Source organism: Clinocottus analis, unplaced genomic scaffold, assembly GCF_023055335.1.
Source record: "Clinocottus analis isolate CAN_PGR_092001 unplaced genomic scaffold, fCliAna1.0.p SCAF_7, whole genome shotgun sequence".
In the NCBI taxonomy this organism is placed as follows: domain Eukaryota; kingdom Metazoa; phylum Chordata; class Actinopteri; order Perciformes; family Cottidae; genus Clinocottus; species Clinocottus analis.
This window is the reverse complement of record NW_027176229.1, coordinates 16,551,748-16,565,525: the sequence shown is the minus strand read 5'-3', so window position 1 is coordinate 16,565,525 and position 13,778 is coordinate 16,551,748. Positions and strand designations below refer to the sequence as shown.

The 13,778-nt window shown below is 43.3% G+C and overlaps 1 protein-coding gene across 2 annotated transcripts in view; it reads right to left on the bottom strand.

Moving 5' to 3' along the window:
- emid1 (EMI domain containing 1) overlaps nucleotides 1–13,778 on the bottom strand; it is a 49,096-nt gene that overhangs the window by 10,449 nt on the left and 24,869 nt on the right. For both annotated transcript variants that reach the window (XM_068566703.1, XM_068566704.1), the window contains exons 4-7: nucleotides 1,435–1,524; nucleotides 1,269–1,330; nucleotides 1,040–1,172; nucleotides 48–92 (exon numbers count right to left, since the gene is read on the bottom strand). In XM_068566703.1, coding sequence (XP_068422804.1) covers nucleotides 48–92; nucleotides 1,040–1,172; nucleotides 1,269–1,330; nucleotides 1,435–1,524 — 330 coding nt within the window. The remainder of the gene's footprint in view (nucleotides 1–47; nucleotides 93–1,039; nucleotides 1,173–1,268; nucleotides 1,331–1,434; nucleotides 1,525–13,778) is intronic.

Genomic DNA, 13,778 nt, shown 5'->3' with positions numbered 1-13,778 from the left:
CTTCAATCGTTTTTCATGGGCTGACAGCATTGATGGCTGCAAGTTACCTTCTCTGCCAGGAAGCCCATCTCTCCCATTTTCACCCTGAGGACCTGTAATGAAAACAAAGATGAGTGGTGTAGTTTGAAAATCCTGCCTGAAACCACTTGGAGAAGAGGTTGTGTAAAAACCACTGAGGGATGGGATGAAAGTCATAGAGAACAATAATATGTATCTTTTAGTTCAGGCCGATTTAAATTTCAGTTCCAAAATACTAAATAGTTTTCATCAACTGAAGAAAAGCTACATTTGGGGAGTTTCCAAAGAAACAATGAATTAACTTGGACATAGCTAATGGACTTCTGAAAATAATCGATGGCTGAATTCTAAAGCAAAAGTGGAAAAAAAAAACTGTACAGAGTCCCTCATGTCTCCAGAGGGAGCTGGGTAATGTCTAATAAAAATGACCTCACGTGATGTCACTTAAAGTAAAGAATACCAGACCTCTCTGTAGCCAGATCCTCATCTCTGCTTAAGGCTAGCAGCTCAATATATATTAGCACTACTAGCATTTCAGAACAAAATCTCTGACCGTACTGTTGGTGGTCAAGTTGCATTGTGGGTAATGTGGATGATAGCTTTTAACATAGTCTAAAACTACAGAGTGTCTATTCTCTCAACAGTCGTGAATGAGTGAATGAGGGTCGTTTGCGGCACACATTTGCCCGGGGATTCAAAACCTCTGCCGCCAGATAAAATTTGTTGTATAATCACATAAAATGCCTTGACATAGTGGCTATAACTAATTTTTGAAACGTCCTCTGACAGTGCAGCAGGGTTAGTAAACTCTCACAGTGCTGGATGTTTGTGCTCTGAAGTTAAAAGAAAGGAGTGAGTAGAGTAGAGGGAATATGATCTGAGCAGAGGTGAGCAGGTAAAGGGTTAAGAGTGATTTCTAAATCAATTATCAAAACACAAAACCCCGGACTCCCCTCGATAGAAATATGCTGTATTTGTTTAACCTAAAACATATTCATGCGTCACAGCATGATATACCTACCTGCAGGTCCCTGCTCACCAGGAGCTCCCTGAGCGGGCACAGCCCCCAGCAGCGATGAGGCCTCTGGTGCAGTTGCTCCTTTGCCCTGAAGGTGGCGATGTGATATGGATGCCGGGGCAGTGTATAATTGGACCTGGATCAAGAAGACAGAAAAGTGTGGGCAAAATGCTTGATTAATGTGTCATATTTCAGGGATTCAGATACAGCGGCTGGCTGAGCATGTCCAAACCTTCGCCTCCAGTGAGCTCAGCCTGTCGGTCAAAGCTGTGATTCGACTGCAGTTGAGACAATCTAAAAAACAAAACAAAAAGGTATTTACCATCAGGAATCAGACCCTTAAACATATAGTACTGTTGCTATTCTGTAGTAGAGTCAAAGCAGTAACATGTTCTCACTAGAGATTGGCTCTCCCGTGCGTGCAGGCGGGCGGCGTAGAGTGGACGGTTTCCTGACGGCCTCTTGTGCTGCAAGCTGGTTCCTTGCATCTATAACAGAAGGTAAAAACACTGAACAATGTGACCTCTGTGGCTTGAATTGGAATTTATAGTGACTTATTGACCTTGAAAACACAATCTTCAGATTTGGTGTGGGTTTCTACTTGCATTCATAGTGGCATTCTGTGGAAATTGCAAGTTGTAGAGCGTTTGGTCCATTGAGGTTGAAGAACGCTATATAGGTGCAGTCCGTTAACCATCATAGCGTCAATTAAATGGTGTATATCACAGTTCACAGTTTGGTGTCTGTCAACCAAATTAAAGGGAAGCGGCATGTGTTTTAACTACTCGTCTACGAAGGCACTCCACAGACATGCAATCAATGCTTACATTTTCACTTGTCCCCTAACCACGGTCTCTCTCTTTAACCAAGTGGTTTAGTTGCGTAGTCACAACTGTAAATGCCATGTGCTGAAATTGTAAGGAAAAAATAAAAAGATTGGTTGATGTTTTTTGGGGCCCACAGGTGCTAATGACAGATGCAATGTAGAAGATATGGAGGTTACATTGTGATGTGGGTCGTGTGAGGACGCTTCACTGAGGATGATACAAAATCAACTGGGCTTTTCTATGTCTTTGGGTTTCTATTCTTCAGGGGAACTTCTCAGTGTCAGAAAGCCAAAGAGAGCTGACAATAAGAATACAATAAGTTCAAAGTTGTAGCCAGAAATTGCAATCCCCAGAGAGTTGCTACTTTTGTCATCGTTACATATCAAGAGACAAACATTTTGCCAAGCTGCTTTCCTTTTGCCTTGTTTCTTTGGAGTACACAATCGTAAAGCCTTTCAGAGAGGGAGTGTAAAGACAAACAATAGTTTCCTTGTGCAGAGAGAATGGGCAGTCTCGGCTCGCATTCTGTCTTGCCTTCATTTTATGAAGTGTGGGAGTTTGTGTCCCTGGGTTCTGGATGTTTTGAATGGGCAGAGCTTTTGGAAATGCTAGACTGACTCCTTTGTCTGGCCGGGTCTGGCTCTGGTCGGCCCAGGTGCTCCTGATACAAACAAGAGGCTGGGTTCAGCACCTCATTAGCCGCCAGGAAGCACGTCTTGGTGTTGACCGTGGCCGCTGGCCACTGAAAGGCAAAGTGCTAATACCAAAAAAGCCATCAAGCAGCACCTGCAGCACCTAGATGGAGCAGGAGAGCATTCTTCTTCTTCTTCTTCTTCTTCTTCTTCTTCTTCTTCTTCTTCTTCTTCTTCTTCTTCTTCTTCTTCTTCTTCTTCCTCTTCTTCTTCTTCTTCTTCTTCTTCTTCTTCTTCTTCTTCTTCTTCTTCTTCTTCTTCTTCTTCTTCTTCTTCTTCTTCTTCTTCTTCTTCTCCTTCAACAGCCTCTCTTATTGTACCATCAGATGTTATGAGACATCTCTATCCATTGCAGACGGAGGAAAATAAAGTGAAGAGCTTATTGTCAAGAAGAAAAATAAACGTTTGGGACCTTAAAACAAGAAAATACAACGGGTTCAGTGATTTCCAAAAAAGGGGGGAAGAGTATGAAAAGTACACAGAACACATGGTTTAGGGTAAAGTGAGACCACTTCAATAATTTCGCCTCAACCTCTGCACTCATGATTTCACTGTTTTGGGTTCAAAGTAATTCTCACAGGATTACAAGTGTAGATGGATTCAAACCATGTCAGAGCTGAGAGTGAAATGTTATGGCATGCGCTCTAGATTGTAGAAAACGCTCCTTCATATTGATAACAATGTACTTGGAGAACACACACGAACCTGCGGTGCACTGTAGTCCACATGGGGACGACTGCTGAGACAAAGAGAGGTGTGTGTGAGTGTACATGTATGTGCCAGGGACATTTTCTCTGGAGGTCGGCTGATATAGATGGCTGTATTCCATTACAAAGGGGCTCTGGATAGGAAATCGAGCCCTCACCCTTAAAGGCATCATTTACCTTTGGAGTAAAGCACGTCCTCCTCACCCACACTCCTGCTATTGTATGAAGCATTAATCCAGCTTTGGCACAAGAACAGCGGTCTCCCACACACACTTCTTATACACTCTCTCTGTCTGTCTTGCAACAACATTTGAAATCCTGCAAGATCCATCTCTTCTTCTGCATCTCTCCTGAGAGTCTGTTAACCGAACTGTGTGTGTGTGTGTGTGTGCGTGTGTGTGTGTGCGTGTGTGTGTGTGCGTGCACGCAGGGTGCGTTCAAGGTCTGGAGAAAGAGGATGAAACTCAGACAACAATAACAACGCCACGGTTAATGAATGTCCCTCCCAAATCAACGCAGTTCATTGTATCCACTCTTTGTTCTCAGTGTGCTAATTGCCCTCGTGCGGGGTGGACAAAGAAATGTGTGAATGAGTTTGACCTTTTGCCCCCATGTTGCACTGGGTCCTAATCAGTGACTGAGTCACTCTTCACCAGAGAAATACCCCCACAGAGAGTTCAGTAGGCCAGAGGCAGTCCTTACATCAGCGCTTTCTCTCGATCTGCTTCTCTCTGTCTCTCTCTCTCTCTCACACACACACACGGTGTGTGTGTGTGTGTGTGTGTGTGTGTGTGTGTGTGCGTGTGTGTGTGTGCGTCTCCCTGCTGGGTCAATAATCTTCTAGGGAAAGGAGGAAGATATGAGCGAAGGGGTCACAGGGAGAAGGTTATCTTTTCCTATTGCATATTGACATTTAATAATGTGTGTATTCTGGCCTTTATGCGATGAATGTTAATGCTCAAGTAGAGGATAATACGCACTTTATATTGCGTGTAAAAGGTATTTTGAAGCAGCGGGACCTGGCTGCGGTGACGAGAAGCCTTTAAAAAGCAAATCAGATTTCGCAGAACACTTATCTAGACTGAATTCTCTAAATGAAAGTTTATTATTGAGCTCTGAAGCCATCCAAAAGCCAAAGTGAGCTTTTACAGCACACAGCCTTTCTATGAATGTCGCTGGGGGCGAAGGTTAGAAAGGCCGATGAAATTGTTCGTTGAAATCTGAGCAATATGTCTGCCTCACAATTCGCCCCGTGGGCCTCAGATCAAGCCCTGATTTGAGTTTCTCTGCTGAGTTTCCTCAGCGTCCCCTCACTCTCTGCTGGAATAAATAAACAGACCACTAGATTAAGTTTGTTTCAATTAAATATTCATTGTAAAACTCATCAATGCCACGCTGTCGGTCCAGATTTCTATCTTGTATATAGATACCGCTGAGACAAACTGCTGTTGACTTATATTTACTTGTGATCCCTTGTGATTTTATTTAATTTCCTTGCGCACATTAATATATATTTTAACCCGTGACAATGCAAACAGAAAGAAGGTAAATGATAGCTCACCATGGGAACAAATTGTCTTTGTGATTCAACACAATGCATTGATGCCAAGTGTGAAACAGGCCAAGGGGGGGAAGCAGCAAGATTTTCGACTCGGACTCCACAAAATCATTAACAACCTGCTTGAATTATTATAACATTATATTAACATTATGGGAGCTTTATTCCAAAGTTGTTAAGACCCACTTGGAGTTGTGGTGGTGCCACCAGGGTGAGAGCCAAGGGGTCGGTGACCAGGACTGCAGCTGCACCTCTCTCTCCACAAACTGAAGTGTGTGTGCATGTGTGTATGTGTAAGAGAGAAACAAGTGCAATGGTGACACACACACACACACACACACACACACACACACACACACACACACACACACACACACACACACACACACACACAGGCTGTATTATTAATGGGCCAAGGTAATTCCTTCAGGGAAACTCTCCCAGTGAAAATAAACCAGCGCTCTCATGCTAAGAGCCCAGTTAGCCCTGCCAACCAGAGCCCTATAAACACACATCTCACACTCAACTGAACCGACTGCCTGATCCTCCAAGCTCGTCACCTACTGAGGTTTATTTGTCATCTGCAGAAAGATTCAGCAGCCTGCACACAGACATGCACTTCAGGAGCTTCATGCATGTACAAGTGAAACTTTGGTTGTCCCCTCATATTGTCTGCAGCAGATGGGAGACAAATGTAGTATAATATCGGTGTGGCTGTACTGTTTTCTTTAGTCTGACTGAGTCTCAAAGTGTGAAGTTCCTTCACGGAGATGCAGTACAGGGGCCTGGCAGCAGCTGTGAATGCACACATACACATACACAGCAGAGTGCAAGGTCCTGATCCATCTCTGTCTGGTCGATTAGCTGAGCTCAGCGCTGCAGCATCATTAGTGACCAGATGCTGAGAGCCAAGCAGGGAAGGCGTTTGTCTCTGTCTCTGCATCGCCTCAGATAGTCTGAAGACTGCTGCTGCCTTTACAGAAACACACACACACACACACACACACACACACACACACACACACACACACACACACACACACACACACACACACACACACACACACACAAAACACTGCACTCATGGAAATAAAGCCAAGCTAAAAAAGGAGGCTTCTCAGAACATATGTTTGCTGAGCCAGTAATTTCTTTTGTTTCTTTTTTAAAATGCAAAATAGACAAATAAAGGTGACCCGTATGAAAGCCAATTATTGTACATTTGAAAAGTTATTTTTGTACGTTGTTGTTTGTATGTGTTTCTTAATTGTGTATAAGGCAACTCAAAAATATGCAAGAGAGAAACAAAACATGTTTCGCAGACCTGTTACATTATGAAAGTATCATTATGAAACACTTTTTAAAGTGTTTCAGTTTTGTAACTGAAACACTTTAGAAACAAAACACCAGGATTGAAGCAAATTCAAAACTCCAGACTTTTGTGGAGTTGATTTAATACATTTAATGTTTCTCACACACACGTTTAACCCTGATTCTAAGATTTTCTACTCTGGACGTGAGCCAACACTGCCCCAATTCAGCAGACCCGGTATCGACATGAGACCATGATGTGATAAATTCACATGAAATACTATTTATTTGTCTAAGTCATTATTTAAATTCAAGACAGGCTGCTGAATAATACAGCAATCACTGGACTGTTAAAAATTGTTTCAATAAGGTCCTCGCAGGGATTTATACAGATTTTAGATTAACAAGAGCACTGATATATTAGAGATAATTAATGAGTATCAGTTGGTTGTGAGAGAAAACAATGGATCCTGTAACCTTTTCTCTGATGTTTGACTCAAATCCGTCACAGGCCGTATTAAAGTGTAAGCAGACCCATCATCAGTGTCCACTTCCCACAAAGCTAACGGGTCTGTCTGGCCATCAGGGCTCGGTGCTTAGCACAGTGCGAATCTGCATCTGAACCACGGTGTTTACTGTACTTTTCCAGGTCCGCAGCTTTCTTTTATTAGGTGATTGACTCAAAGAGTGGGACACACTTCATCATTTCCTTCCTTTGGAATTGCCACTCTGCCTCCCAAACCTCTCAGCCTGAGATTTGAACGGCCCACACACTGGACCGGTCCAACTGTAATTACAGAAAAGGAAGCGCTGCCCTACCCCAACAATTGGTCCGAAAATTTATCCCAGAGAAAAAGAGAAGCCGAGCGAGACTGAATCCTCACCTTTACATGGTGTTTAAGTTGAAAACAAGTGCTGGTCTACATCTGCTCTGGTTTACAAGGCTAGGTGGGGTGTTGCAAAGACCTGCTGCAAATGAAACCAAGCTTTAGCCTCCAGGACCCCGAGGTGAGAGTGTGCAAGGTCAGAGAGGTTCTCACCTCGGGCACACACACATCTCACCTCATCAATCAGCTCAGACACGTAACCCAAGGCAGCATAGTGCAGCACACACTCGTCACAACACCCTAACCACAGCCTCCACCGAGCTAGACCTCCGTCCGTCACTACCAACAGGGAAAATACTTAATTACATGAAGTCTGGTAACTGCACCTGAGGAAGTGATTTATGTACTTGAACTTTTGGCAATTGTGTCAAAGTCACTCGAAGAGTATTGAGTATGAATATATTTTGCTTTCCGGTTTTACTTTGTAACCTTTACAGTTAGTTAAACTACTTCACTAAGAAACTAAACTCACTAAACTCATTGTTTAGAACAAATGCCTCTTTGGCAATTCAGACAAAAAGATCAGATACCTCTTTTAGCTAGTAACTTGAGATTTTTATAAGCATGTGTGTATAGATATTCCTCCCAATATCAGCTATGGTGCACAAACACATACACACAAACGGAGGTAAATGCTGCAGAGGCCCGTTCAGTGTGTTCAGTTTGGCTCTGCCGATTCTCACATCAGCCCTTTCAGCTCGTCCAGCCCATCCAGATGTGCTCGCACACACAACCTCTAATCTTTTACAGGAAGGAGGCGGGTCTCCTGCCTCTCCTCCCGCCCCTCTGTCCCAGACAGGGCTGTCTTTACCTCAGCTTCCCTCTCACTCACTCTCGTCGTCTCTCTCACTCCCTCTGTTTTTCCAGCACATGCCTGTATTGATGCTGATGGCAGTGACAGGGCATGCATCTGCCCCTCCCGGCCCCTCCACAGCAGGCAGCGGTGTGTAATTACAGTGCAGCGCCGGGCGGAATGGTCCGACTGGTGGGGTGACTGTGGTCTGCTGACAGAGGTGTTTGTTGGACCTAAAGACATGTGCTCTCACTGGCATTCTGGGACAGGAGACTGGCCTCACTGGGCAGACAGCTGTAAGGTGGGCCTTTCTGTACAGGATGCAGCACTCACCTTCCATAACCTTCCTCCCATCAGGCTTCCTGCTTATTGTATTTTCCAGAAGATTTCATCATGAGAGACCCACCACAACTATCTCACCTACAGAGGTTTGGTCCAGACTGTGGTGAATACCTGCATGGCACCTTTAAAAAAAATACTAATTACAGAAACATTGGGCTTTGTTTCATAATCACTCACCACCTTTGCCTCTAACTACTGAGCACAGCAGGTCGGCCTCCACTGTTTGTTCACCACTTGTTTTGGGGTGTAGACGTGTGGTGGTGTTCTGAGGGTACGCAACAGCAGGAGAGGCAGATTGTGTGCAAACACAGAGTCACAAAACATAACAATAATCTGGCGTTCACACAAACTGGAGAGACTAAAAAAGCCAAGAATTTTAAGTGAATTTAAAAATGGAAAAAGTCTAAGTTGTTGTTGTCCCAGTGGTATTCAAAAACAAAACAAAAATTAGACATATGGCAAAATGGAAAACATTCTTGTGGTGCCAATAAAAGCAAATGCTTCGGTTTGTGTAAAGTGACTAAATTCTATTGTGGGCACATCTGTCAAATTGCAGTTTGCTGATTTCAGACAGTATGTGGTCAGGACGAGCTGCACTACAAATCCAGCCGCCACTATTTAAACGTTTCCTCCACTTGAAAGCAACAGATGTCTAATAAAAGTGAACAGTAGAGGCCGACGGTCCATCTCACACCCTTCACTTTTATTAAGAGAGACAAAATAACACAGAAGCCCCAATGGGACCGGGTTCCTCCCTCGTGACCCTGGTTGACCCAAATTAAAGCTGCTTTGTAAAGCTTTCCTTGGCGACACTCTCCCTTTCGGGGACCTCGGTTGGCATCTCCTCCAGTGATGTGCAACCTCATCTCTGTCTCTCCTGTAGTCACCAAGGAAACCAGTAAAAACAGGACTCCAGGACTGACTGAATGAAACCACACACTTCTCTGCTGTTGCTTTAGCGTGTCAGGGAGGGGTCCATCTTGTCTGTGACCTCTCCATATAAAACACTCCCTCCACACCGCAGTAATTAAAACCCACTCCTCTCAGCCAAAACACTGCCGCAAGTGGCCAACAAACAAAAGCTCTAAAAACAACCAGTACCAGAAGTAGACCTCCACACACACACACACGCATACACATACACACACACACACACACACACACACACACACAAACGTACTGTAACATATTATAGGTATTGTTGTTGCATTGCATGCTGCACTGAGCTGTTGAACAGTGTGCACTTTATAAGCCTTTGTGACTAAAATAAACCCCATCAACATTATGTGCAGCTGGTTTCCCTTTAAAAGATAATTCCACTTTATTACAACTCGGGTCTTCGAGTATTTGGTCAACGTTCGTGTTGGTTTTGACATGTGTTCACCAAAGTGATTACTATGATCTGAGAGCACGGCATCATTGCTACAATAAAATCTAATGATGCAAAAAACACATGCAGACACTTTATTTAGAATATAAATGAGGATCAAAAGTTTCAGTAAGATCCCTGAACAACAAGCCTAGTGTATACAGTAGGTTACAGGCGAGTAATTTGTCTTTAAAATAAATCATATCTAACTTTTTTGTTTGTTAAAAACAAGGTTATATATATACTATATGACTGCTCGTTGTTCTTCTCTTGTTGAGCTATTAGCTTGAAACCTAATAACAGATTGGAAGGAAGTCCAAATGTAACATGTAACATGTCCTGGGCCGATAGCTTGACTAAGCAATATGAACAGGATGACTTATCTGCAATAAGGGGAGCAGTAGAGAAGTGTGCACACTGCTGCTCTCTGCAAGAACACACTGCTGAATTCCTGGCTGGCAGACATTTCACTTTGACCCAGACCATTACCATACAGAGGTTGACAAGCACTCCAGCTCTCTGCCCACAACTGCAGTCAAGCGGAGCACAGCCCAGTCCTCAAACCTTCAGCTAAACATCCTGCCCCATGTCCTCTGCTATGCACACTCAGCGCTGGGGGAGTAAATCCTTTGCCCGGAGTGTTTGAAGGACACGTCTAGTCAAAGACACAGTTTATTTGTCCAAGGTTGGTTTGAAGGCTCACTTATTACGACTTAGAGGCCTGTTGCCGCACCAGCCATGTGTGATTTCCCTTCCATGGTATGAACCGTGTGGGTACACATGAGAGCAAGTCCAGTTCAGAAACATGTTTCAATAACCTATATTTTTCCTTAACCACCCATGTGAACAATAAAAACAATCATGTCCGCTCTGACAACAGTGCAGCAGGATCCATGACAACCAAACACAAAAAGCTCCAGTTGAACACAATGACTGTATGATAGTGACGACACTCGTGCATCCAGAGCCAAGACATGATTGCCTGATTGTACCCATTCCAACTTGCTTTGGGACGATATTCTGCTTCAAGCAAACCATAAACGTGCCCCACTCTGCAGGAATATAAATGAACTGAGAGCAGCGGACATGTGTGGTAAGAAGACGGCAAATCTTTCCTCACTATTGTTTTAATGTTTCTCATGATTCAGCTTCTCTCAGAGTGCAATGTCCTTTTCCTCCACTATAACAAATCATTTGATTTGTCAGTTGCCTTTGGGACATCTCATATAACACCCTAATCTCCATTTTGCCGTCATAAGTTTGGATCATTTTACTGTGGAGATATTCGGCCCCGCTCAGAGGTTTGTCAAGGTGAAAAATGTTCGATCTAACATGCTGAAATAGCTAAAGATCACTGTTTCAACACATAGAACTTTTAAATGGGACAGAGGCAAGGAGTCGCTGGGAAGAAATTTTATTTGCAACATCTTATCATCAGATATTTCCCTTGACATTGTAAATATGTGTGAGTGCCAACATAAACAGTCTGTAGAAACATAAACTGTTTTGAGTTTCAAGAAGGACCCATTTATTGTCATTTTAACTGGTGTTGAAATGAAGGAATTGTATTGCGACAGACTATAATGGGATTGGATATGGTTTTATAAAGTGGAGAAATACAATTCTCTCAGATGAAATCAACCAGGTGGCTAAACTTTAAGCGTGTCTTAAAGACATAAAAACCTGGATGACCTGCAACTTCCTGTTGTTGAACTCAGACAAGATTGAAGTTATTTTACTTTTACAGAACACTTAAGAAACCAATTATCTGATGATATGGTTTCTCTTGATGGCATTGCTCTGGCATCCAGCACCACCGTGAAGAATCTTGGAGTTATCTTTGATCTGTACTTTTCCTTTAACTCCCACATAAAACAAATCGGAAGGACAACCTTTTTTCACATAACATTTAAAAAATCAGGCATATCTTGTCTCAAAGCGCTGCAGGAAAGTTGATTCAGGCATTTGTTACTTCCAGACTAGACTACTGTAACTCCTTATTATCAGGCTGCCAGTTAGGGCTGGCTTTGTCAGGAGAGGGAGAGTCAAACAACTCCCCTCGTGGTTCCTGAGGGTCCGTGATTCCGTCAGAGATCCTCTCTACATCCTTTTGCTGACACGGATCGTGGTTATCGGGATCGCGGTCCATGCCCACTACTCATTATATGACTCATTTCTGTTATAATCATGTAATGTGCTATAACTCTGTTAAGTTGTTCCTTCTGTACACATGGCATCTATTGCTTCTGTCCATCCGGAGAGAGGGATCCTCCTCTTTTGCTCTCCCGAAGGTTTCTTCCCTTTTTTTCCTGTGAGAGTTTTTTTCTATTTTTTGGGGGAGTTCTTCCTGATCTGATGTGAGGTCCCGGGACAGGGATGTAGTATGTGTACGGATTGTAAAGCCCTCCGAGGCAAATATGTAATTTTGGGCCATACAAAATAAACTGAATTAAATTGAACTGGTGAACCAGATAAACCTTTAATGCTATAAGACCATGAAACCACCAAAACCGCCTCAGGATGCTTCAAACTAGGTATTCAGTGCTCGTTGGATCTGAAACCCCCAAACATACAGTATACTCTGCTGTACGTCACTTTTTGCAAGCACTACCTTTTGGCCTGTCGCAACTATTAATAATTTATAAAGTAATTGACTGATTAAGTGATGACTTATCATTTTTGCAAAATCGTTAAATTCAGATTTCAGTGTACGCGGAGTGCTAGAGCAGCAAGTTTCTGGTCGAGAGAGAAGGAGAGAGAGAGAGAGAGAGAGAGAGAGAGAGAGAGAGAGAGAGAGAGAGAGAGAGAGAGAGACAGAGACAGAGAGAAAAAAAAAAAGCATCTCTCGTAAATAGATCTTTGTTTACAAGAGACTCCACCACGCACCTTTAACGCAGCATTGGCCACTCGTTTGCTTTGAGCACACTGAGCCCTTTATGGTTCAGAGGTTCTTGCGATACATCAGTACAGAGACACTGTAGCATTTATGTGCTCTGAGTATTCAGGGTTCATAATAGGTTCCCTGACAGCAGATACATTCATGCATGAAAGGAAAGCAGACATGGAAGTCTGGCTGATAAAAGCACAGCCGGCCGTGTGTGTGTGTGTGTCCGACATGCTGTATGTTTAAAGAAGTCCTTTGTTGTGGGCCCTGGTTGGGTCACATACAGTCTATGACTGAAGCCACAGGCCTGACTCAACAGCGGGGTCTCAAAGCTCCTGATTTAAAAGGCTCATATACATATATACCCTCAAATAAAAACTTCACTGAGGCAGCTACCAAGAATACTCGAAAGTAAGAGAGCAGAAGTCCGACACACGTCTGACATTAAATGATCTGAAATCCACCGCTTATGCTCCATCGCTCTATGACATACCAACAGTCACATATGGGTAAGCTCTCAACGCGTTGGCACAGAGCCAGGATCAACACCACTCCCTCCACACTCCCGGTTCAGTGTAAGATCGATGAGTCTGCTGCACACTGCTCCCTCATTGTCTTCGCCATCCACTCAACGGCAAATCTGAGCATCACTCTTTACATCGTTATGCATTTCTGTGGAACCGTGCACCTGTTAAAACATACACGCGGGACTGACCGTGATATTGCGCATCTGTGACATGAATAACATAGCCATCCACCTGACACTGCCGCATCCCTCCTCTCAGAGCGCTGACAGACGGGGCCTCCACACTCCTCATGGACACATTTAATCCTGCTGCTGCAGAAAATGAAACTATAATTAAAGGCAGCAGGTTCCAGCGCTCAGCTTTCTCCTTCGAGGATCAAACAAAATCTGTTCCAAGTGTTGCTATGATCAAACCGGATGGTGATCCGCTGCTGTTGATTTCTGGGTTACAGATGTTTATAAAACTGCTTCAGGTTCCAGACTGACAAATGAAAAGACCATTATTTAATTACTGAGGAAACAGAGATTAACTTCAGACATAATGTGAATGAGCCAACATTTCTGTAATGTCTTAGTTTCGCCTATAAGCATTTGGCTTGAATTGTCAGGATTTGCAATAAGGCTGGGTTATAATTTAATAACATTGTAATGTATTGCTTTTAGTGGACTTCCAGAGTTATAAACTAACAAATGAGCAATTGGTGTTTTCTTTTTAATGTTTTGCCTGACGCAATGAAATGGCAGAATCATCCTTAATTTGATTATTCTGTGGATGCCTTGTCATAAAATAATCTTGATATTGTGAAAAATAATAGGAAAAAGGGGTCATAGCTAAGTTTTACTGTCTGT